The sequence below is a fragment of the Molothrus aeneus genome, chromosome 2 (genome assembly GCF_037042795.1).
Source record: "Molothrus aeneus isolate 106 chromosome 2, BPBGC_Maene_1.0, whole genome shotgun sequence".
In the NCBI taxonomy this organism is placed as follows: domain Eukaryota; kingdom Metazoa; phylum Chordata; class Aves; order Passeriformes; family Icteridae; genus Molothrus; species Molothrus aeneus.
In genome coordinates this window covers 44,028,020-44,054,279 of record NC_089647.1, presented here as the reverse complement: position 1 = coordinate 44,054,279, position 26,260 = coordinate 44,028,020, and the positions used below count along the sequence as shown (strand labels likewise).

At 40.5% G+C, this 26,260-nt stretch overlaps 2 protein-coding genes across 2 annotated transcripts in view; one reads left to right on the top strand and one right to left on the bottom strand.

Moving 5' to 3' along the window:
- CRYL1 (crystallin lambda 1) overlaps window positions 1-24,724 on the top strand; it is a 49,985-nt gene extending 25,261 nt beyond the window's left edge. The window contains exons 5-8 of the mRNA XM_066544795.1: window positions 145-339; window positions 8,648-8,753; window positions 20,875-20,981; window positions 22,483-24,724. Of these exons, the coding sequence (XP_066400892.1) occupies window positions 145-339; window positions 8,648-8,753; window positions 20,875-20,981; window positions 22,483-22,596 (522 nt within the window). The 3' untranslated portion in view covers window positions 22,597-24,724. The remainder of the gene's footprint in view (window positions 1-144; window positions 340-8,647; window positions 8,754-20,874; window positions 20,982-22,482) is intronic.
- Window positions 1-26,260, bottom strand: part of IFT88 (intraflagellar transport 88) — a 127,587-nt gene that overhangs the window by 74,614 nt on the left and 26,713 nt on the right. The window contains exon 4 of the mRNA XM_066544791.1: window positions 23,281-23,397. The gene's annotated coding sequence lies outside the window, so the exon portion shown is untranslated. The remainder of the gene's footprint in view (window positions 1-23,280; window positions 23,398-26,260) is intronic.

Here is a 26,260-nt window from a genome sequence, read left to right as displayed (position 1 = left end):
TGGATTAGTGAGGTCTTTCAAGGTCTGAATATCAGGCTTGCTGTGTTCCCTGGAAATTATCCAAGTTAGTGCCATCTATAAAGATGCTTTATATTAACTTGTTCTGTTGGTGGCTGATGTTCTTCTTTTGTTTTTTTTCTTGAGGTAAATCCACCTTACTTTGTGCCATTGGTTGAAATTGTTCCTCATCCAGAAACAGATCCTTCTACGACAGAGAGAACATATGCCCTGATGAAGAAGATTGGTCAGTCTCCTGTCAAACTGAATAGAGAAATTGAGGGGTTTGTTCTGAATCGACTACAGTATGCAGTGATAAGTGAAGCTTGGAGACTTGTGGGTGTATGTATATCTTCTTTTTCAGTACTGGGTCGGTTCTGTAGATGTGATAAGTGAGATTTTATATTTAAAAACCCTTTAAATTTGTGTCATCTTTGTTCAGCTGTCCCTTATGAACATAAAATGTATATTTAAATGTAAAGTAAGCCCAGTAAGAAGTGATGTCAGTTCTAAAAAGCAAAGACTGACCAAAATGAGGTGATATGCAATGGTAAAAATTATTCTTTATCCTGCTTTCTTTTTTCAGAATACTGTTATTTTCAGGGCAATCAAAAGAATTATTTTAAAAGCACAGGAAGCAAAATACCAATTTTATTTTTGTAGGCTTCTCATCATTTTGTTGTTTTTTTCTAGTGTTGTTGGCTTACTGTACAGTGGTCATGAAAATATTTTAAATGGTTTTCTCTTTGGCCTTTCAGGAACTGCACTCATAGGTTTAACTGTTACTTGATACTTGTAGGTAAAGACAGATTTCTCCTCCTCCTGCCCACTCAGACTTCTAGTTGAGAATCATTTGTTTGTGTGCCTTCAGCTTTTCCCATAGTTAGTGCTCTGTGCTGAAGTCTCATCTTTCAGCAGGAGCTAAGTTAAGAGTCTGTTGCTATTCTCTTGAGAAGAGTTTCAACTGAGCTTTAATAGGACTTACTTTCTTCTTGTGGAGTGTTTTGATTTTTCAAGCTGTTTAAAACAACCATGCACACAAATACAGGTAAAGATCTTAAAACGAAGGTAATATTTCTGTAAACAAAGCAACTCTTTTTCCAAAGAAGTGTTTAAACATAGTTGCTGAACTGATTTTGCTTTCCTGTAGCTGGCTTTCACTAGTAACATAATACAACAATATAAAGGAGATGGTGAATAATAATAAGTAAAATAGTGTTGTGAGGAAGGAACTGATCTACTACTGAAGATGTTTATTTAAACTTTAAAAATGGCTTCTGTTGTTAAACTTTTAATACAAAGTCTCAAGTTTATGATAAGAAAAACACCTTCAGAAAGCTGTAGTCATGTTGGAAAACATAGAATAGAAAAAACAGGAACGTAAAATTACAGAATAGTTTGGGTTGGAAGGGACCTCTGGAGATCTAATCCCACCCCCCTACTACAGCAGGGTGCACAGGATCACATCTAGATGGGTTTTGAATAACTTAGAGGAAAACATTCATTCTCATTGGGTAGCCTGCTCCAGTGCTCTGTCACCCTCAAAGAAAAGATTTTTCCTATTGAGATGCAACTTTCTGAGTTTTTAGTTTGTGCCTGTTGTCCCTTGTGGACCAGTCACCCATGGTCAGCACAGACATTCGGGTAATGTCTCAAAAATCTAACAGGATTCTTTCACATCTCTGAGAGCATAAACTCAATGGTGGAAGCCACTGCCATAGTAACCTAGGATGCTAAAAATTTGAATGGATCCACAGATCATTTAGACACATTCACATTGGACTGTGCAGAAGCAAACTCCAAAGTCTCAAAGACTGGGCTGCTGGGAGCTGAGGCAGTACAGTACATATCCCTGAAAGTATCATTCTTTGTTTGGTCTTGCTGTGGAAGGCATTTAAGAACACTTCATGGGCTGCTGTTGGAAAGGAAGTACTGAGTTGAGGCAAACCTTTAGTATGAACCTGTTGTATGGATGCTTTTGTGGCAGTGGTAGTTATGTGAATAGTAATAAAATAGTGCTTGAAGGGCTAACAGATACAGAAAGTTGCTTTTGTTGTAAATCAAAGTTTCCGAGTTGTTCTGTTCCTGTATAATTTTACAGCGTTTCAGCCAAACACACATTTAAACAGTAACAACTTTGGTGGCTGTACTTCCATTCCAGAAGCCTGAACAATAGCAGCTGTCAAAGGTGTATAGTTTCAGCTGTGTGACTTCAGGCTGCACAGTGCCTTTCATGGGAGGAGAATCACTGCAGATAGGTGAGAACTGCAGGCCTGGGCCAGTTTGTGTGTTTCTACTGTTGTGCTGCCAACTTAGTAATTTTTATTGCAAGTCATGTTCTTTTGGTGTATTCCACTTTCCAAATAGAGAAACATAATTCTTGCTTCTGATTGTGAAGTCACTTTCCTGTTCTTACTGTTGAAAACATCAATCTCCCCAACTCTGTCTTTGAGAGACTCCTAAAAATCAAATTTCACTCATGTTGGTTATATCTCGAACAAATGTTTTCATTACTCTGAGAAGCACTGGGGGATTGTTGCGTTGCTGTGTTGGGGTTTTTTGTTGGTTGGTTGATTGGTTGGGGTATTTTTTGGGTTTTTTTCAGTCAGTTGAGCTTATTTCATTAAAGAAACTAGTGGAAGTTTCTCCAGTAGAACTACTGATGTCCTGTTAAAGTCATTGGTGGTAGGACAGACATGCAGTACAGCTGTACTTACAACATTTATCTTGAAAACGTTGTAATAAATAAGTTGATTAGCTTGCAGAATATGTTTTAGTTCCCAAATTTGTCTGGGAACCTGACAACCTGTCAGTCTTTCTCTTTTTGTTAGCAGTGCTGTATTGGGATGGATGAGACATGGGTGAGGAGTCATGTTATGGGAGAAAGGCTCTGATACAGAGCATGACAGTAAAGATGCAGCTGTGTAGAAGGAAATGTGGTAAAGATATCTGCTTGCTGAATGTTGTGTGGGGCTCACTGACTTCTGCCCTGTGGGTCGAAGAGTAGGACACACTTTAAACACAACCAGAAATCTGAGGTAAGGCTCTGCCAGCACAGAAATCTGGGTGCTGGCCCAAGACTCCACATGGTGCTCAAGTTGCATGTGGCATGGATGCTGGAGCGCAGAGAAGAGCATAACTCAGGGCAAAGAGATTAAAGTAGCAATGAGAAACCTGATTGTTGGGATGCAGTTTGTCTTTGCTGAAGGTGCTGGGGTTCCCAGCTACACACACAGGGAGGCTGGGATTTTACAGCTGGGCACAAAATGAATGCTTTGAATGCAGGACTGGTCTGAATGCGGGAGTGGGAAGTGTGGTGGTAAAGTGGTAAAAAAATAATAGCCTTGAAAGTTGAGATCCAATTTGTTGGAAAGTAGGAGAAAGAAAACTCATTTGGAGATGTACTGTTGAATGCTGAGAACTTTGTTTATGTGGATGATTAGGAATGTAGATTACAGAATGCAGAAGTTTGACTTTACAAGAACTTAGAAGCAAAGACCATGGATTCTTTTACAGGTCTAAAAGATGTAATTCAAGCAAGTGCTTTTCTTTGAAGCAAGAGTGCTACAAAAAGATATTTTGGGTCTGAGTTAGTCTTTTAGTGACAAGATGTCTTTTCAAAGATTGCTTTGACTTGCAAGTCACAAGCATTTGGGCAGTGCAGGTTTTTGTGGCAGGAAATTTTTGTATCAGTTATCTCTGTCTCCTCATGCTCCACATTTATTCCATGCTAAAGCAGATAAGTGAGAGCACTCCCTTCTGTCTCTTTAAGGTCATGTGTCTGAGAACTTTTTGTAGGACCTCATAGCCTATCTGAGACTGGCATTCATGTAGGCTTCTTATTTATGTATTCAATTGTTAGGGCTCTGGTAGAAATGTTGCAAAGCTGATAAAGAAGAGAGTAAAAGAAGTTCTGTGAGATGTTGAGGTTGAAGATCCTTATTCCTCTCTTATCAACCCTAAATTTTTATATTACCTGTTTGGAACCATTAGAATAATCTTTAGCCAGTAACAGGAAAAATACCTCAAACTGCTTTCTCTGTTATTCTCTGTTGCCATTTATTTGCTTTCTCACATCTCCATTGACAGTGGTCACTGGTGTGTCTGATTTTGTTCATAACTCTTGGAGCAGAAGCTTACTGCCTTTATTTGCCTGGGAAGCACACTGTGCACTGTAGACATCATTACTTTTGTACTTTTACCAGTACATTTTAGAGTAGTTTAGGATTATGTTGCAAGGGGCATTAATTAAATAGCTTGACTTTATCTTGTTCTGAAGGTAAAATTTTGGTTAATATAATCCAGAAAATAACAACCAAACACTTCAGGAGTCTCAAGCCTTACTCTGAGTAGCTGTGATTGTCATTTAACTGTGGATCACTGAGTGAAATCTTATCTTTGTGAAATATTTCCCTAAGCATCACCTGGAATTTGCAAGGAGATCATAAAATAAAGCAGCAGAGATAGCAGGTGGAGCATGACAGTTTTTAACCTTGATATAATTTAGGAGTTTTAGCTGTTTCAGTTTTAGGAACATGTTAAAACTGTTACAGGATGAATTGTGTACATACTCTACTTATCTCTACATAATATTTTAATACTGTCTTAATGTGTTTTTTTTTTCTTTAAAGTGGATTTTCTTTTATGTTATAGTCATTGTAAAACATGAAAGAATGGAAAGCTCTTCAATTTTTGTTAATCTTTTGGAAAATAAAGTCATGGTTTAGCTATGTGTCCATTTTAGTTTGTTTTTGTCGCAATCAGGTGCATTGGTTTCAATCATTTATGTACCTCAATACCTTCAATAATTTATGTACCTCTCTTTTCTCAAGTGACTAGCTTAGCAGACTTTAAATGCTGGCAAGACTTTTAAAGTCCAAATTCCTTACTACTAATTATCCTACAGTATTATTCAGACACTTTTTCCAAAAGATTGAAGATAAGGTATAGGATTAAACATTATTTACAGTGCCTCATAAAAGGGGAAATATCATAAAAAGGAAGTTTAAAGAGACAGCAAAACAAATAGTGTTGATACTAAGTGTTTCTTACAGGGTGAGGTGAGTGAGGGTGCCATGGAAGAAGGAAGATAAAGGCCAGCAAAGCAAGGAGGTGTGAAGTATGTAGGACAACAAGTTTCTTAAACGTTATGAAATGGAAAGATCTAGAGGGATATAGGAGAAAAGTCACCTGCTCAAAAGGACTGGAAAAAGATCTCATCAGGGTGTGGATGGAAGGGACTTGATTGAAGTGATAGTGAAGAGGAGGGTGTAACAAGTACTGCTGAGACAGAATGCATGTATTGGTGGCAATCAGAGAAAAAAAAAAGATTACTGAATTTGGGAAAGAGGGAGGATGAAGTGGTAGATTTGGAAACAGAAAGTATGTGGTCCGGGAGGCAGTGAAGTCCAAAATAACTCTTCAACAGACTGGAGTGAGTAGGTAGATAATGGATTGGTAGAATCAGAAAAAAATAAGATTGTGATGTTTTTGGGCCATTACGTTTGGTACGATTACAAACCAAGTCCACGACAGAAGTTGTGATGTAGGTGTGACTCAGAGATGAAAAGAAAGACTGCTCATTAAAACCGAGCAGGTTGGGTCAGAGCCTAATGCTGGAGACTGCAGAACCACCACAGCTTTTTGGAAAGGGGAAAAGGATCCCTGCATAGGGAGAAGCACTAATAAAGTACCAAAGGTTCATTAGGATAATCCTGTAGTATCACTGGAGGTTAGAATCTCTAGGAAAATGAGATTATGGTATATAAATTCTTATATAAATGTTGTCATAAGAAGTGTGGAGGATTCTGAGATAGTCTAGATTTTGAAATTTGACTGGCCATTGGGATCACTGAGGATTTTGGTGGAATTTATTTTAAATCTTGATTGTGTAGCTATAAGAGCTTCTAGTGAACTCCTACTATACTTCCTCTTCCCTCTGACAAATGCTGGAGGCAGAGGCTTACCAGAAGGGTAATCCAGGATGAAAAATCCCCTTGGGAAGATTAATTCACACCTACACTTAGTGAAACCAGATAGGAACTCTTGTTTAGTTCTTAGCATAAACCTCAATCTTTGTGGAAGACACCTTGCTGACCTTGCAGCCAGGTGAATCATTCCACCAACTGATGATCTCCTTACCATAAATGGGAGTGGGTTATTGCCTAGGGTAGGAAGGTCTAACTTGTTTATCATTTATATGTTCTACTTTATGAAGAGAAGTAAAAATTTTTCTTTAGAAGGGTCTTTTTGACAAGAAGAAGCTTGAGCTCATTTGTATAGAACACTGTATCCCTCAACTGAAGGGATCTGTCATGGTTTCCTTCTGGTAGCAGCAATTTTTGCCTTTTAGCAGCTGCAAACATCAAATTGCAATTATAGTCAAAAGGCCAAGAGCAAAGCACTCATGATTCTGAGGGCACCTGGTCTTCAAATATATGAGGACTATGGACTATGGTATCCAAAGAAAGTAAGTTATTAATTTGGAAATTATTTTGCAATGATTCTGAAGTGCTTCAAGAGCCTGTTAACTCTTTTAACACTATGTTTACAGTTTTTAACTGCTGCTGTGGTTCAAATGTTTGTCTGGAATTTGTGGTTAGTCTTTTGTCCACAAATCCATGTCAGCCAGGGGGGGCAGGGGGAAACCACTCATCAAGCACAGCTTTAGCAGCACAACTCATTGTTTGGATGAAGCACTCCCTACAGAAGAACACTTTTGTTGACTTTGCTGATCTTGTTCAGAGAAGTTGCGTTGCCATGTCAGGGGAAAAAGCTTTCACAGAATGTATGGTGCCTGTGTTAGTTATCCTGATGCTGGTCTGTAATCCGAATTCTCTCTGAGGTTTTTGTTTAGTCCTGTCTTTATGCAGACCTTTCTGTCTGCCTCTAGATGAGTTACCTTACCATGTCTGTGCTTTACCTTTAATTTGAAGAAAATTATGCTTTCTTATCCCTGCCATTTTATGGCTAATTGTTAGGAGAACTGTGTCTCCTATATGGTACATAGATCTTAATAATTATGCCAGTGTTTCCTTTTCAAAGTAGAGTTCTGCAACAGGGATTCAGACTGGCTTGGTTGATAGGAACAAGGCCTACTAATAGGTTGAGTCTTGAGGCTGTCTTACAGAAGTCTGAGTATAAGCTTGAGATGATGAAACTTGATGTCTGTGGCCAGCTGTAGAAGTTATGTTCATTTGTGGCTTTTAAGTTTCTTTTAAAGTAGCAGTAGATTATGTAAATCATGGACACAGGAAGACACTGTGGATGAGATTCAGCTCATTTAAGATGGGATCTTGAAAATGTAGACTGTGATATCTAAGCTTCTTACTCATCTTTCAATTGGTGAGGAGAATTAGGCCCTTTTAGGACACAACTCCTCTTACCTACTATAGATGCCTGCTTTAGGATGCTGATTTCCTTTTTCCCCTGGTGATTATAAAGAGAGTCTAGATGTCTAGCTTAGATGTCAATGTCTACTACAGATCAGAAGAGCTGTCCTGTGTGCCCGTAACTCTAGCCCATCACTGCATGATACAAAGGGGCATTCAGGGCCTTGCAAGAGAGAAACTTAACAGAAAATGATGTGGTTTTATCCAAGCAGATGAGTAAATGAGTATGAGTATTGCAAAGCTTAAAGGGGCTTGTTAAGGAAGAGGCACTGAGTAGGCTGAGCACCTCAGAGTAGGGTAAAAAGATAAATTACAAGCAGTTCAGCATCTCTTCCACCTTCCTACCCAGAAGGAAATGTTTTCATGTCTCTGGGAATAAAGAGGACAAGTTCTCAAAACCTGATCAAAGTGGTTAGAACAAGTCTTCATTAAGTCGTATCTTTCTAAGAGGTGGAAAACAACCTCATGTAATAAAAAGTATTCTTCTCAAGTAAATCTGTTCAGGCAAAGAACTGTAAATCACTTTTTACAAGCCTTCCTGTGCTTGCCCCAACCTGATGGAGGCATTGGCTTTTTTGTAAGTGCTGCATGTGGGTGGAATAGCAATGCTCAACTTCTAACACGAGAAGGGCTTCATTTTGCTTGCTCTGTATCCTGCCAGCTCTTGAGATATGAGGCTGTCCGTGCACTCGAGAGCCCTGGGCAGGTTGAGGCTGAGTAGGTTGAATGTTGGGTGAGTTTTGTGGAAGGGAGTGGCAACTGCATTGCCTGCATGCTTGGACCCAGCCTTTTTTGCAGGTGGCCTCAGGAGCAGTACCCTCTTGTGCACCACCATTCTACTAATTGGGACTCTGCCCAAAAATCCAGAACTGAGAGAATATGAAGGGAGGTGTAACATTTAGCAAAATTCCTGTATTTAAAAGGGTTGGTATAGCACTTGGATTTGATATAAACTCTTTAGGCCATGTGCTATTAAGAGTGTCATGCTTGCTTTCTTGTCCAATTCTCAGTTTCTGGGACTAGGAAGTACAGCCCTAGAGATATGAATGAATGCTTATGCTGAACTGTATGAAGGCTTGCATAGTAGATGGACATTTCTGGCAAGCAGTTGTGTTTTTCTCTTTGAAATCCTAACTGCTATTTCTAGACTTAGTTTTTATTACTTCCCTAATTTTTAATTATATACAAAAAAATGGGAAATTTTGTGTTAAAAGCAAACATTCACCAGTCTTCCTTCCTGTTGTACTTTTGCTGCTTAGGAAGGAGTAATATCTCCTACTGATCTAGACCTTGTGATGTCTGATGGATTGGGAATGCGATACGCATTTATTGGACCTCTGGAAACCATGCATCTTAATGCAGAAGGTAGGTAGTGCAAAATGTTATGAAGGGAGGGCTTGCTTTGCACAAGACACTGGAAATGTTATGCAATAAACCAGGTTAGGATTGCTGCAACTATGACTTGTCTCTTTTTTAAATGTAATGGTAAGGAAAACTTATTTAAAGTGTGAGGTCAGTGGAAGGAAATGGATATTGATTATCTTGTTTCAAGTGATCAAATGAAAGATAACAACCTATTAAAACACTAGCTGTGTAATAAATTTTTTCTGAGATTCATCCCATCATACTTTGATAACATTGCTGTAGCCATAGTTCTGAACCATCTGAGTGTCAGGTAAAAAAAACTATTGAAAAAGTTTAGCTGATAATCCAGTGTCAACAGAAAATCACTTTCCATAGATGAATACCCCCCTACTGCTGAATTTGTAGCAAAGCTGAATTTGTAAATATCCCTGGAGCTGCTATGTTTTAAGCTTATATCCTGAATGAAATAAAAGTACTTTTGTCAGCAAAATCCTGTGCATACAAAGCTGACTTGACAAAACAGTCAAGTAACAGTTTGACATCTGTCTTGCATAATTAATACTTTTAGATGTTTTTATTTACCTGGGATTCACATATACTATTCAAAAAAGTGAATTGTGTAAAATGAAATAAAAATTATGGATCAGCGTCACAAAGGTTTGAGCAGACTTCAACAAAACACAAAAACTTCAAAAAGTTAAGATCGCCTAAATACTAGCATTTTTTATTATGGGCTGTGTCTTTATTTTGCTATTGTATGGTCCTTGACATGGTAGGCTCTGCTCTGCAGCTGGATCTTCTAGGCAATGCTGCAGTACACTTGTGCACTGAACCATTTCCACAACAGCACCTTGTTGGCTGGCTCAGTAACTTGGGTTGTGAGAAGGATTGCTTCACTCCTGCGCTTGCAGATACATTGTCTCTGAGTCTAGGGCTGCTCCTGTTTATGTGCTCACAGACTGACTCAGCCTCTTGCTCTCATCAGTCGGTTTAAATCAAAATTGCTGATATCAGGACATGTGATGGCTTATGTTCATAGTTCTGTGCCAGTGCCAACTTCTCTTTGGTTGCCCAGTATTGCTTCACATAATGTGGAATAATATGGACCTCCTCTTCATTGCCAAGGATTTGCTTGACTAACCTGATCTCCTTCTAAAGCAAGATGATCTGCTTAGTGGATGATGAAAAAGATATTGTCTATCTGGATTTTAGGAAAGCCTTTGACACCATTTTCCAAAGCATTCTCCTGGAGAAACTGGCTGCTCACTGCTTAAAAGACTGTCTGGATGGCTGGGCCTAGAGAGTGGTGGGGAATGGAATTACATTCAGCTGGGGGCTGGTCACAAAGTGGTGTTCCGAGGGTTCAGTGCTGGGCCCAGTCCTGTTTAATATCTTCATTGATGATCTGGATGAAGAGATCAAGTGTGCCCTTAGTAAATTTGCAGATGACACCAAGTTGGGTGGGAGTGTTGATTTGCTGGAGGGCAGGAAGGCCCTGCAGAGTGATCTAGTCATACTGGATGTCAAGACCAATTGCATGATATTCAACAAGGCCAAGTCCAGGTCCTGCACTGAGGTCACAACAACCCCCGGCAGTGCTGAGGGCTGGGGGCAGTGTCTGGGAAGCTGCCTGGTGGAAAAGGACCTGGGGGTGCTGGTCAACAGCAGCTGAACACGATCCAGAGTGTGCCCAGGTGGGCAAGAAGGCCGATGGCATCCTGGCCTGGATCAGCCAGGTGTGGCCAGCAGGAGCAGGGCAGTGACCGTCCCCCTGTAGCCAGCACTGCTGAGGCCACAGCTCCAATGCTGTGCTCAGTTCTGGGCCCCTCAGTGCAAGAGAGACATTGAGGGGCTGGAGCGTGTCCAGGGAAGGGCAACGGAGCTGGGGAGGGGTCTGGAGCACAAGTGCTGTGAGGAGCAGCTGAGGGAGCTGGGGGTGTTCAGCCTGGAGAAAAGGAGGCTCAGGGGGACCTCATCACTCTCTGCAGCTGCCTGACAGGAGGGTGCAGCCAAGTGGAGATCAGTCTGTTCTCCCAGGTAACAAGTGATAGGACAAGAGGAAATGGCTTAAAGTTGCACCAGGGGAGGTTTAGATTGGATATCAGGGAAAAATTCTTCATGGTAGGGGTTGTTAAGCATTGGAACAGGCTGCCCAGGGAAGTGCTTGTGTCGCCATCCCTGGAGGTATTGAAGAGACATGTAGATGTGGCAGTCAGGGATGTGGTTTGCTGGTGAACTTGGCAATGCTGGGTTAACAGTTGGACTTGATCTTAGAAGTCTTTTCCAAAGTAAACGACTTTATGATTCTATGAAAGCCTTCTCTGATGCTTTGTACTAATACTGTCTTTTTTTTATTAGCAGAAGGAAGTGGAGGTAGATACAAGAAAGTGTCTCTACCCTTTTCATTAGCCTGTCAGCTTCACAGCAGCTGCCATTTTTTACAGTATAAGATATTAGTTGCCCACAGTGTTAAACTATTTGTTAATCAGTGAGGAAGGATGAAGGAAGCATGTGAGAGAAAATAGTGTTATTTGTAGAGGGAGAGTCCCTCTTCTTTTGTTTTGTTTTGTTATGATGATGTGACGTTGTTTGGATTTGGATAAATTTATTCCAATTATTTTTTCTGAGATCAGTGTTTCTTCTTTCCCTGTGGGATGCATACATCAAGATCCTCCCCTGAACTTCCTATGGGCTACTGTCACTTTTTGCCTCTGTTAGTTCTTATATCCTTTCCTCCCTATTCATAAAGGATCCTATCAAACCTATTATCTAGGCCACTTCAGGTTACCATTTAATCAATGCATGAATATTAGGAATGCTGACTATATGGCTGTGAGCCAACAGCCTTGAATATGGAATAAAATGACAGCGTCAAGTCATTAAAAGGAGCAGAAACAGCAACAACAGTTTGAGGACTGAATTGCAACAGACAGGAAAGAAACTGCTTTGGGGAGGAAAAAAGCCTACCCAAACTGCATAATAATATAAATTTGATTGTTGATTTCATCAAATAAAATTAATGTTGATATCTGTTTCAGATTTTGAGTTTGTCCTCTTATGATTTCACATGCCAGCATCACAACAAATGCTGTTAAGTCTTTTACAAGGAAGATCAGTAGACTTCACTACAGTCAGTTTGCATGTTCACTGTTGTAGGATTATGTTAGCAGACACTACATCCCACCTGTACATGTACTGGGCAATCTCTGAATATAGTGAAGATGGTCCAGCCTCAGTGAGATTGTATCTCCTAATCTCTTGTTTCTTGAAAAATCTGGTTTCTTCTTTGTTTTTTAAGCCCTTGCAAGCAATCATCTGTAGAAGCAGAGGCTAGACTATAACATCCTGTGTTTTATAGGTTTGCAGCAAAAGTTCTTAATATGTATTTCATAATTGGCTTAGATCAGATATTTTGTTAGTAGGTTATTTAGTGAGCTATAAATGGAACTTGATCTAAACTGCCAATATCAGCAAAAGAGTTGGATGGTAGGAGGTTGAAGGATCTTTGTTGCTGTTTTCTCTCCTGCATTTATATCAATACCATTCCAGGATTATATTCTACTTGTCACTCACTGACGTATTCATAGAGGTGTCTATAGGAGTTATGCGGAAATTGGGGCTGATGTATGGTCCCCGTAAAGAAAGTGCAACTATCCAGTAAGCTGGAAATGAGTCTTCATGATCAATATTATGTTTCTCTTACAGAAAATGGGAATACTTGCTCATTTTAGAAGCACCTGCCAGGTGAATTGGTTTTGGATGATAGGGGCAGAATGATTGTGCTGTGTGAAAAGCACAAAATATGGGGAGGAAAGAGTGGAGAATCATTAAGTCATAGTTGAAAGGGAGGAAATTTTACTTTTTTTGTTGGGCAAGACATAGCTAAGTGTGGTTTCTAAGAATTATTCTAAACAGATATGCTGGCTGGTTCAAGAGCAGAGATTATTTCCATTTCTATGGCCACTACTTCAGTGCTGCTGTACAGGGAGCAAACCAAGCTTTAACCCAGTTCAGGAGCTTTTGTACTGCAAGCTGGTCAGCAGTTGTGAGAATGTCTAAGGTAGTAACATCTAAGAAAAGGAAGACTGCCTTCTTTTCTGTCCAGTCTATGTGTTACGTTTTAGAATAATAAAATATCTCAACCCAATTCAGGATACTTGTAAAAGGATGCTACTGAGATGGAGTATCACAGTGGTGTATAATCATACAAACCCTTTTAATGTTCATAAATCCACCATATATTTAATATGTGTTTACATGCATTCAGTTCCCTTCCCAATAGGCTGAAAAAAAGCAGTTTATAGCCCTTCTAGAACTGCTGTTTGCCTTTGTGGAGCTGCAGGGCTTTTTTGTATGAAAGAGTTTATATGCAGTAAGTCAAGGTGTGAATTTTTCAGAATACTGGCTGCTGTGCACCAGTTTCCTTCTATGGGCTCATAGGTGTAAAGTAGTTCCCTCTGCTTTCTGAAAGGAACACATGACTTTGCACAGGAATTCTTGGAGCTTTATTCCTCAAGTCCTTATAGATGGTTACCAAAGAAAGTGTCTTGATGCATTCATGAAAGAGTGTGAAATGATCACCAAGTGATCAGACTGAGGAATTCATCCCAAGTTTGAAACTGATCTAAGAAAATAAGCAGTTCATAATGACTTGGTTTTATTCCTTGATCCAGCAGGCCTGCAGAAATACTTGTGCATTGCTGTTGAGATGGTAACACTGGCACAATGAGAATAAAACCTTTTTTGGTGCTACCAGTTTTTCATTGTAGTTCCAAGTATTTGTGTGATTAGAGCCATAAGTGAACTCATATGGCAATTTATGTAGTGTACAAAACGTCCTGTGAATTCACACCCTAGCTCAGAGCATGCATCTGTGTTCAGACACACCCTTGATGAAGATAGGATTACATTTAGAAAGTTGCCCTCAGAGGTGTGATGTCTAGAAATGTAATCCCTCTATCATTAAAAAAGTTCAGGACTTTTGTTTCTCTGAACATAATATAACCATGTCAGATTCCTTCACAATGTTCCTTTTTTTCTGTTAAAATAGGCCCTTTTTTCTGTTACCATCCATCTTTCACTGCAGGCTCTTCTTAGATTTTATGTGCTAAAGTCAACCCCACCCCAGTCTTTTCAAATTGTTGATGCTATTGCATCAGTGGCTTGACCATCATGCCTCCTCTCTTTGAGTCATTACAGTATCTTAATATGCTGCTCATCAGGTTGAAAGTCATCAAGTATGGTGGAGCACCCTCTCTTTGGCATGTTCCGTGTCCATGCCAATGACACTTGCTCCCGACTCTCATTCCATGTCACAATTGTCCCAGTGCTTGCTAGACTGGTTTACCGAGTTTGCTTGCTTGTATCCTTCAGCCCTCATGCCTGTTGCCTTTCTTGTGAAGAGAAAGGGATGAGACAGCATATGAGAAGCTGATACTTTAAAGTGCTTACAAACTATAATGCATGAATATACTACATTTTATACTGTTGTGTTTTCACTTCTCTTTTCCTACTGCTAGTCATTATCCTCCTTATGAACTTAACTTGTGGCTTGTCTCAGGGCAGTGAAGCACTTAATGCATGTTTCTAAGCTAAATATCTGTCCTGAGTTCCTTTTCCTTCATCAATACTGTGTTCATCTTGGTGATGCAACTAGAGGCATTGCAGCAGTAACCATGTTTGCACCACACCAGTGCAAGTTCTCAGGTAAGGAGCTGCAAACTTTAAGTGTGGTTATTAGAACAAATTCTTGTGGGACAGTTCATTAGCTGTTTTGGAAACTGCCTGAACTCTCACTGAAACTGCATAAGCAGCAGCTTATTCCATTATTGGAGCCTTGTGTGTCCTAAATACATATGGGAAGCTGAAGAGCCTTGAATCAATCAATGCCTTTGTCTACACCTTCTTGTAACTAGACTGTAGAAGTCAGAAATGCTGAGAGAGTTTGGGATTTTCAAGGAAGATAGAGTATTCCCCTTTTCATCTCTATAATCTTGCATGTACTGCCCCCTTAGAACTTTTTGTAACTCATTCTTCTTCTTTCACCCCTGCCATAGTTGTGACTAAGTGGTGGAAGGAAATTCAGGAAACTCCTACCTTTCCTGGAAGTGTTTCTGTTTTGTATTCATAGTTCTCAGTTGCCTGCTGCAACATGTGCCTCCTCCCATGGCCTCTTTCCTCCAACATTGGCTAGGTGAGCGTGTGCAAGACGGGGAAGGTTTAGACAGGGAGCCAGCAAACTACACAGACAAGAGGAAGCTATCATCCTTTTCCTCTGTCCCAGGTGCATCTTGTGTCATTCTTGTTCTCCAGTTGGAGATAGCATGGCACAGCGTGGGCACAGCAGTGGCCCGCACAGAGAGATGGTTGTTTTTATCAACCCCATTTACCATCTTGCTATTTTTCCACCTCCCAGGTGCTCCTGTTTCACACTGTTTGCCAAAGCTGATTCTTCCCGCTTAAGCTGCTCCCTGGGTAGTATCAACAAGGATTAAAGAGATTCTATCATATTTGTTTGCCTTCTTGTCCCTATGATCCAACCAAGGGCTCTTATCCACCTTTGCAATAGCCCTGACCCTTGAACCAAAGAACTCCTAAGTCTAAAGGCCTGGAGTCAAATATTTGCTATGAGTTTGCAGTTGAAAAGCAAAGTGATTTTTTTCAGCAATATTCCCCATTGCTCAAGTGCCAGCTTCAAGAAGGAATTCAATAAGTTGATACCGATTTCTGGAATCAAATTAAAATTGCATTTCACACTGGAAGAACTGTCTTGAGTTATTAATTTGAACTACTCATTTTTCTTGATCCTTGAGTGAGATTGTGTGTGTATTCGAACTTTTGGTCTACTGACTTCACTTGAGACTTGAAAGATTTTGCGGTGCCCACGCCCTGCTTGGCATGCAGCATATGTGCCTGCACGTTAGCATGTCAGCCACAATGTTGATATCAGCTGTGCTAATGTTGCTGCTCTTCTCTAGACCGCTAAGTTTTTTCTCATTTTTAAATCTTTTGCTGACATTGCATAAGGCTTCTTTTCATTCTTACATTACATGCAGTGGGTGAATTGTGCTATCCAGCCTGCTTTTGGCACGTCTCTGCTGCATTGATGAGCTACACCCACCCAGAAATTGTTCTGATTCATTCAAGCAGTAGGTGAACGAACTGCCAGTAGGAGCTTGATTTCCAGGTCTAGCTGGTTGAGTGATCTTTAAAGGCCATGTCCAGCTCAGGAGTTCATACTCAGCAGATAAATGGTTCAGCCATGTCCAAGCATTCAGCTTTCCCAAGATACTAATGCACTTGAGGCTTGTGAAAAAGATTTCTCGTGCACACTCTTCTAGGCTACCTTCTCATTACTACCACAATCAAAACTACTCAGATCTGTGGTATTATTGCACAAGCTTACCAGATGTTTGAAAGGTTCCCATTGACTTTTGGAAAAGTACCAAATCTAAACTATTAGGTCTAAGTGTCATAGACCTGTGTGAGCTGGATAAACACCAGAATAACTGGTAACTGACACTACTCAGTTTACCATTCCTTCTGTTGCCAGTTGGTCATGGGGAATTGCTTGGATTGCTCTATTCGACTGAGTAGCCTTTGTTTATTTTGTCATTGTCCAGCTGGCAACAGCTGCTGGCAGAATAAACCTGCACTCTTCTGCCTCAGTCATTTCTACTTCTGCATGTGGGAACATTTTTGCTCAGACTCCTCACTGTTAGAAGACAAAGCTCACATGAGGAAGTTGCATGTAACTATTTTTGTCTTGTGGCTGGTGCATGAGTCCTGTAAAGCATTGTCTTGGGTTCCCAGGATTGCTCATGTGGATAGCAAACCCTAGTAGGTCAGTCTGGGTTGGCTTCAGGTGCTGAAGTCTGTGAACCCAGCTCTTAAAATGTAATAAGCAAACACTTATGTTAATGGCAGGGTATGGTCAGAAAACCCTGATAACCAGTGGTCCTTTCCAGAGTGCTTATGGAAGTGGATGGTGGTCTCTGCTTCTTCCCCCAGTGAAGAGATAGAATGATGTCACAGCCTGTTCCACATCCCACAGTAATGCTTCCTGAACCTCACTTCCTGCCAGGGATGTTTTGAATCCCACAAGGCAATCTGGAGGTTTCTGGCTGTGTGTCAATCAAGAAAATTGATCAAAATACAAATTTTCTCTAATTAGAAAACTAATATATCTGTATGACTAGCTGGCATTCCTTGTTGTGTTGGGGAAAGCTGGAAAGTGCCAGATTGTATTCTAGGAATGCATATGCTCCATGGCTAGATAACACAAGGAAACAGACTAACTGAATGCTGATTGTCACACTCTTGGCTCCATGGGTAGATAACACAAGGAAACAGACTAACCGAATGCTGATTGTCACACATTTGCCACCAAATATAGATTCAAGCTATTTAACAAGGCTGCAGCTTTTCTCAGAGCCTCCTCCTTCCTTCAGATACTGGAGAATGTTTCTAGTCCATTTTTAAAGGAGTGGAATACAAATCTCTCTACGTTGCTCTTATGCAATGGACATATTCTGCTGTTCTGTCCTTTCAGTTGTTTAGCTGATTGTCATCATGACTTCAGAGTGCTGAAGGACATTTAGTACTTCCTTGAGGCTTTATCCTTTGAAAGTTCTTCTTTGGCCCAGAAATCAGAGTGCTCTCCATCCTCCTACTGACCTCAGAGGCCTTTCAGAAACCGTCTACCTCAGTGATTTCAGGCGTGTTGAGCAGTCTGTAGTGTAGGTTATGATACACAGTTGGCAGTAGTCAGATGTTTCCAATTATTCATTCCAACCTCAGCCATTTTAGGGTTAGACAGGTGTGACTTGTAAGGTATTGATATCATACAGTAGTGCATTCCAGGGAACTGTTGAGGAAAGAGATCACTTAATGAGTCTTGACCTGATTTGCATTCTTTTGTGTGATAGTCAGGCCTACTCACTTATATTTCCTGCATTTTGTGGTTTGATAAGACCATGAACAGTTTTTGTTCATGCTTCTCAATCTGTACGATGTCCTGAGTGTTCATGGACGAGTTGGTAACTGTAACTGCTTGCCTCTGTCTTTTGTATGTTTCTTCTCTTTGCTTTCATAATTAACTAATAAAAATAGAATTAAGTGTGCAAATTCTTCAGTCTCTGTGATTCTCAGAAGCCTTTAGTGGATGTCCAGAACTTCTCAGATCTGGGGTGATCACCAGGATAATCCACATAGGTATGACAGGTTGGACTCAATGATCTCAAAGTCTCTTTCAACTTAGTTGATTCTGTGTTTGTTATCAGTGTCAGCTTTTTTACTGCCAGACAAGCAATGCTCATTTACTGTTGTGATGCAGTTCCTGACGTCCTGATTGGGAAAGGCTTATCCTTATCCTTTCCTGATTATGTGGTAGTTAATAGCACTAAAAGTCTACTAGATATGTATGTCTGGCTAAGTGACTGATTTCTCTTTTTGATGCATGTATGATTTCATACTCTCTAGTGCCTCAACAGTAATTGTTTAGAGATTCCTACTGGAGCTGATGGAACCTGGGTCTTTCCGTAATTCAGCCAAGGTCTACTTGGCTGCCATTTTACCCATCATTACCAGTTAGCTGCTTCCCAGGTTCTCTGACCATGTGTTTTAAGAGCTTCACAGATCCTGTGTGAAGGTCCTGAGGTCAGACCAAGCTCTCAGGGTTTCATACAGTCTTGAAAAACCCCAGAGGTGGAGACTGCACAACCTCTGTGGGCAACCTGTGCCAGTGCTTGAGTGTCTAGTCTGAACCCCTCATATCAAATTGTGCCTGTTGTCCCTTGTCTTTCTGCTGTCCCACAAACGTAAAGAGCCTGCCTCTGTATGCTCACTGACTTCCCCACAGGCTCTGCTGCAGCACTGCAAGCTGCTGGTAGGTTCCCCCACAGCCATCTCTCCTGCAGGCTGAAAAAACGCAGATCCCCAAGCCTCTCCTCACAGGACAAGTGCTCCAAGCCCCCACCATTTTGGTGGCTTCTGCTGAAGTTGCTCTGTTTTGTCAGTGTTTTTTGTACTGGGGAGTCCCAAACTGAATGCAGTATTCTAGATGCAGTCTAATGAGTGCTGAGTAAAGGGTGTTAATTGCTTCCTTCAGTCTGCTGTTAATTAACTTCAATCTGTTAACACAGCCTAGGCTGCTGGCCCTCTTTGCTGCCAGGGCACACTATTGGTTCCTGTGCAGCTTGCTGCCTGCCACTACCAGGAGTTCTTGGAGTTCACAAGCCTGTGTTGTTGCAAGGAGCCCTTCCTTCTGAGATGCAGGATCTTGCATATGTGCTGTTAAAGTTTTATATTGGCTCATTCCTCCAACCTTTCTAAAGGCAGTCTTGCCCTTCAATGTATCAGCTGGTCCATACCTCTCTAGCTCCCACTCCTACCCAATTTGATGCTATTCACACCTTATGAGCATGTTTTTTTAAGCAGTATGGGTCTCAGGACAATTTCTTTCAATATTCCATTTGTGCTGGCCTGCAGGTGGAGTACAATCCATTAACCACTACCTCTGAGCCTACATGTCCAACCTACTTTTGTCCATCTAGTTGTCCAGACAGACAGACAGACCCTAATGTCCTAACTTTGATACAAGAATATTATAAAAGACCATGTCAAATGCCTTTCTAAAGTTGAGGTAAATGATATCCACTACTTTCCTATTTTTCACAGTTATTTAACCACAGAAGGCAATGAAGTCAGACATGATATACACCATTGGAGACTACATGCTGATTGTCACAATCACACTCTCATTCTTGTGTCCAGGAATTTCTTTCAAGAGGACTTGCTCCTTAATTTTCTTAGGGACAGAAGAGAGATTTATTGGCCTGTGATTTTTTTTCTGCCTTTTTTGAAGATGGGTGCAATATTTGCCTTCAGTCATATGAAGATCTCGTGATGACATTGGTGCATTGACTGACTTATGTTTAAAGTATGGTAGAAAGCAGACTTGCAAGGGCATGCTAGTAACAATAAGGGCTATTACTAGCAGTAGAAGTCCATCTTGTTGCCCCTGACATCCTTGCAAGTTACAGCTGGAGCTGATCTTTGGCTTTCCTGACACTATTCCTAGATGCCTAGGGGGTGTTTTTCTTCTTCTTTACAGCCTGTCCCTGCTTCCACCTGCTGTATGACACCTTTTTGCACGGGAGCTCATGCAAGCAAATCTCTTTATACATGTACTTGTCTTCCTGAATATTAGGATGGACTGTTCCTGCTGTTGGAGGATGCTGTGCTTTACTGGCCTGTCCACAGGCTCTCATTCAGCCAGTAGCCCTTCCCATGGAATAGCTCCACAGATCTGAGCTGCCCCATTACAGACGTAGCACACCCCCTCCTTACCTTTCCTGCAGTGTGTATCTCTCCAGTTGTGTGAGCATCCCCACACACCTCAGTTGCCCCTGATATAAAGTTTTTCTCACTAGATGGGTCAGGGTTTTGGCAAAGATGCCTTTTCTCCACTTTGTCAGGTGAACCCTGTCTTCCCCTAGAAGTCCTCAACCATCAGAGAGGGTTAAAAAAACCAAATCCCTGTCTCCAACCCCACTTAGAGGTTGAAAGATACAGATCTGCAATATCCATCTGTTCCTCCTTTAGCCTTTTTCCTTCACTGGAGGCTACCTGTGTCTCCATGCCTTTGATGCTTTCCCCTTGAGCCATGTTGTCCTTGATACACTCCAGGTTAATAAATGGAAGTAATGCTTCAAGATATGACTTCAGGAATGCTTCAAGATATGACACACACTGACTGGGAGGAGAGGTGAGAGCACTCCCCTCATGCTCCCTGGTCAGGGAAGCTTTCTGGTCACAAGTAACAAAGCACAGATGTATCCATGGTCGTGCGCTACACCCTCACACAGCATTTTCTGCTGGTGTGTGACATTCATTGGTTTTGCAATGCAGCAGTGTCCTAAATAATTTTTCCGTGAACCTTAATGGAAATGGGGTGGATAGAATCCATTTTTCCTTCATGACAATTAGGTGTCTTAATCATAAGAGCAGACCATTTTTTGGATCTCTGATTTTTGGGTCTCTGCCTGCTTAAGCACAGGCAGCCTTACTGACTTTAACTGGGAATTTCTGTTGAAATGTAACTTTTCGCTCTTATTTTCAGGTGTTTCAAGTTATTGTGAAAGATATGCTGAAGGAATGAAACTTGTTCTGAACACCTTTGGGCCAGTTCCAGAATTTTCAGGTGAAACTGTGCAGAAAGTCAATCAGGTAAATAAATCCTCCACACTATTCCTTATCACTTCTTTCCTCTCATCGTATTATTCTCAGCCTCCTTTCCTACATGGATATTCATCCTGTGTCTTCTCCTACTCCATCTTCCTGCATAAACTTGGAGTTTTTTTTCTTCTGGGTGTTCTTTTTATACTTCACAAACCAGAGTTCCAGTTTGTCATGTGTGCAAATACATGTTTAAGGGAAGCATGTGAGCAGTCTGGTAAGGTTACTTGCATGTTTAAAGATAAAATGTGTTTAAGTGCTGTTCTGGATTGGGATCTAGTTTATGTATTAACATTTCTAAGCCCACAATATGTTTATAGTCACTACATAGTCATTTTGAATGACCATAGGAATCAACTGAAGTATTGTCATTTCCTAACTCTGCCTTTTCAAAAGGTGCCTTTTTTAATGATTCACTAAAGAATATGTGTAGGGGTTGAATAATTTCTGATCAGCTGTCAGAGATTAATTCCAAATATGGAGGCAGCCTGTCTGGAAGATAGCATGTTGTGTTCCTATTTATGTTAGGAACACATTTTGAGGAAAAACATTCTTTTATGCTTAAATAACATAAACTGCTTATAATAACAATCAATACTAATTTTGGCATCATTCACAATCAGAAGCTTATAATTGGTATGAAACAGTTTGGCTTTCTTTATAGAAGGCTGGATTCCACTTCAAAATCTGTTTCTGTGTCTTTATTATCTTCAGTCTTTGGTGCCAAAGATGAGCTTGCAGGGGATCCTCTGTTAGAGTAAATCATTAAGCATTTCTTACCTTACTCCTATGCCCCTTCCTGATTTTTTTATGGAGTGACTGCAGCTTGCCAGTCATTGGTAGCAGGTCCATGTTTTACCCAGTTTCTCAACACTTGCCTTTTAAGCCTAAGACCTCAGGTCCTATTTTGGCAAAGATGACCTTGTGGTCTCTATCTGCACTCTCAAAACAACTTTTTTTCCTTGTCACTTCTAAGACAACTTTGACTGTGCACTCAGAAATGCTTTTTTCCCTGTCTCACCCTCTCATTTTTATAATAACTGGTATTCTTAAGACAAAATGTTTTATAAACATGATATCCCTCACTGCATTTATGGGGAACCACACACAGGAATCTGGTTCAGAACACATTTTCAGCAACATAAATGGTCAGGTTGTCTCCTTTCTACTTAATAAAAGATTGTTATCAAAGAGACAAGACAGTGACTGTGTGGAGCAAAATGAGGGAAGAGGCTGATGCTTTCTTATTTCTGTAGTCCTCTACATTGCCACATTCAGGATGACCTTATTCAGGTGGGAGCATTTTTATTCCCATACAGGTTGGTTCCTTTCCAGTCACTCATGGAAAGAGTGACCTATTTCTTGTGATAGCCTCAATGATAATTTATGTGGATGGTGACTTGGTCTGACACAGGGAAAGCAGGAGAAAATGCTGGTGAAAAACTTTTCACTCAGAATGTGAAATTTAGTTATCTTAAATTTTCTCTTCCAGGCACTGTCTGAAAAAATTCCAGTTGTTCCAAAAGTCCTGGATGCCAGGAGAAAATGGAGAGATGAATGTCTCACTGGTCTTGCCAAACTGAAAACACAAATGAAATCTGACTGAGATGCACCTTGTCTAACAGGAGAGACCAAATGAAGAGCAGATCTTCATAAAAAGCTGAAATTTTTAGTCATGCAGAAGAGGAGGCTGAATGGGCAACCAATGATATATGCACATGGAAACCAATGAAACATTTGGTCCAAATTTGCCAAATTCATGAATGACTAGAAACAATTATTAAAAAGTTTAGTTAAAATGTGTCAAATTGCTATATAAATGCATTAGATGTGTAAGCATTAAGTAGCTTTAGTAACATTAATATTGTGCAATGCAGGAACACAATCACATTTTAAATAATGCATTTTTCACCTTGCTTAGGAATTCAGCACTTGAACAATATTTGCTAGCGCAGGGATCTGAAACAGGCAAACATCAGCTGTTTGTCACTGGAGAAAATAAGCCCTCCCCCACCAGTCCCTGTGACAGTGAGGTTAATTTGTAAAGCAGTGACTGCAGATAGGAGAAGGTTGTATTGAGCAAAGTGGATTCACTGAATGGTGAGCTGAGTCCTCAGCAGCAGTTAAGGGTCACTTCAGTTCATGTCTGTTACTGTTTCACAATGTAGGGGAAAGAACTGCTCCTTCTTTCCCTCCCCTTGGCACTTCTGTACCTGTATGGTGATCTAAATGTGAGTAAATACAGCAGAATTCCCCCTTCATCCCCTCCCCCTGGTTCTGTAAGACTTACCAGAGACCTACTTGGTCTTCAAGACCACGCACTTGAGAGCCCATGGCTTTGCTCACTGATGTTTGATGCTGGCTGTTGGCACTGCTGCATAGGTACGTGCCCGATTTTATGACTTGTCTGTGAGAAAGAAGAGATCTGGATTTAGTAGCTGGTTTGGGAGACAGTGTGGTGTAGTGCACCTGTCTGGGCTTTCTCCATGACCTTCTAAATGATCAGAAACCAGTTTACCTCTCTGCTGCCACATCTGTTTTATACACTGGTCGAAGCAAGATCTGCTTCTTTAAGATTCAGCTGTAGCTGAAGGAACCCAGATATCTGAGTTGGAACTAGATGATCTTTAAGGTCCCTTCCAACCCAAGACATTTGATGATTCTATGATCTGCTCTTCTGGTCCCCTACAGAGGGAAAGATCCAGTGGCTTAGATGTAGCATTTATGCTTTACTGCTGTCCTTCCCTCAGGAGATAAAATATCTCCACATAGAAAAACACAGGATACACCCAGAAGTAGGATCAACCTGAGGTGCTGTAGTGGCATGTTTTGGTCCACTGCAAAGTGTTATTATGAACATCTGTACTCTATAATATAGTTGGACTTCAATCTTAGCTGGAACCTTGGGGCATTACTGTTAATGCAGATAGTAGGAATAACTTGAAACATTGCATTGCACCCACCCTGCTTAAGTTAAGCAGTTCTGAATTTGTGCTAGTTTGTCATGTAACTTCACAGTACAGATGCAGAAGTTTTAAGCTGTCATTCTGCTAATTCTCATGTGTTTTTTATAGAGGATGCAGTACACAAACAAGCTGTTGTTATTAAAGCTGTAACTTTACTAGTTATTGTTTTGAGCTTAGCAGAAATATCTGCATGAACATATCAAACCCACTTATTTGTGTTTATGACACAGTAAAAGAGACATAACACAATTTGTATTGCTTGACACAAGAAGTGGGTCAAGAACACATCTCTGGATGTAAAACATAGGACGGGAGGCATAGTGCAGAGGTTGTCTTGTGCTTCTTTATAATCAGTGGAGTGAACAGAAAATTTGTAAGCTCAAATTATTACTTTATCCCAATAGAGACTTAAAATGTTCATGTTTCTTCTCTTGTTTTTTATCGCCACAGTGACTGGCTCAACCTGCATTTAGATATCTCAGAAGTCAGTCCTCACTCCTGAGGCCTTACTAGGCAATAGTAAATTAATTATGAGGTTGATTTCCTCATTTTGTGTATGGTTTTGCATTTCAGACAAGGCTGAAGAAGGTTCTGATTACTTTCAAGATTTGACCTGTTTTTCTTGTGGGCATATGACATTGTCATAACTAATTAGCTTGCAGTGCTTCTGTTTACTCTGAGATTTTTTTAAAACTTGATCATGCCATGAAATATTTGCTGCTGCCTTTATTATTTGCTTATTAATAAAATATTTTAATTAGGAAGGTATTAACTTGTGTGCTCCAGTGTGATTTGATGCTTGAGAGACAGAGCAGTTCTGTAGAATGAGCAGCTGCTCCACAGGGTTACAGCAGATCTCGCCTCGGAGCATCAGCTCCCACACAGGCTTACAGCTATAAGCTGGGGAAGGGGAAGGTGCTTGACAGAAAGTGTATTTTAACTGCTATTTGCAAAGGAGTTCCAGCCTCCAGGAGATATTTTTGCCCCATGAGGATTAGTCAAGCAGAGGCACAGGGTGTCCACAGAGGTGGTACAGTCCTCCAGCCTGGAGGTTTTCAAGTCCTGACTGGATGAAGCCCTGAACAGCCTGGTCTGACCTCAAAGCTGACTTGCTGTGTGCAGGAGGTTACAGTAGAGACCTCCTAAGCTTCCTCCTGGTTTGCATTTCCTGATTTCAGGTTTTATTTGATTCTGGATAATTTTGCATCAGAAATGTTGCTCCAGTCAAATATTTATTTTGTTTGATTGTCAACAGAATGAGCAGTACTTAAATGATCAAGTAACTATTTTATGGTAAACTATGAGATATTTTGGAATCATTTACCTTGTGGTTTCTTTTTTACACAATTACATATTTTAAATCCTGTATTTTTTTATTCAGGTTACGCCTATAGAATTTTTAAAGGCAGTCTTTGTTACACTGTGTGTTTCTCTGTTTCACCAATTTGATATTTATTGTTTTCCATATTGCATGTATTTTACTGTAAGTTACTGCTGCATACTGGAAGCAGTGTCCAATATATTATACCAAAGCCTTTGATTTAATTAAAAAGAAATCATCTAAGATGTGTGAGATAGGAAGAAAGGACAGTTGCACAGAAATACTCCATTGCTTCTCTAAGGGAAGTCTCCAATACCTCTGTTTCCTAAATCTCTGAGCATAGTGGAGTAGCTTGCAGCTTGCAAAGCAGCTATATTAATTTACTTTCCCTATTCTAAAGTAGTTTCCCTATTCTTCTGTTAAGTCATGATAAGTTTGAAAGTTAAAATGGAAGCATTTTTCTGATTGCACTATTATCTAATTGGAATGGTATTAAACTGTATTATCCTATCTATACCATCTTTTAGGCAAAGAGTGAACTGTGTTTCATTAGGGAGGCAGGAGAAGTGCTTGTGGTGCTTGTATAAAAACAGAAAAAAATCATTTTGAGACAAAGTGATGTCATTGTCAGTCTCAGTTTCTTGAAAGATGAGATCTGCTGCCAGTGTCTGTATAGTTCCATGTCAGGATTGCATTGCCATAGTATGGAATTACAAAAAGGGGTTTGAGAATCTGTAACTGTGGTGCCGTTGCAGGGATGGAGATACGGAGGACAGGAGCTCTCCCTGAGAAGAAGAGCCCAGCAGATGTGAACCTTACAATTACTTGAAGTATCAGGAGGAAAACCAAATGGTCTTCTGCTTTCAGCAGCCTACTAGGCCCAAAGGGAGTCTTCCACAAATTAATTTGGATCTACTTAGAGCAAACAAGTGTAAATGAATATGTTTGCTGTATGTGCCTGCTCATCTGCTCTGTTCCCTCAA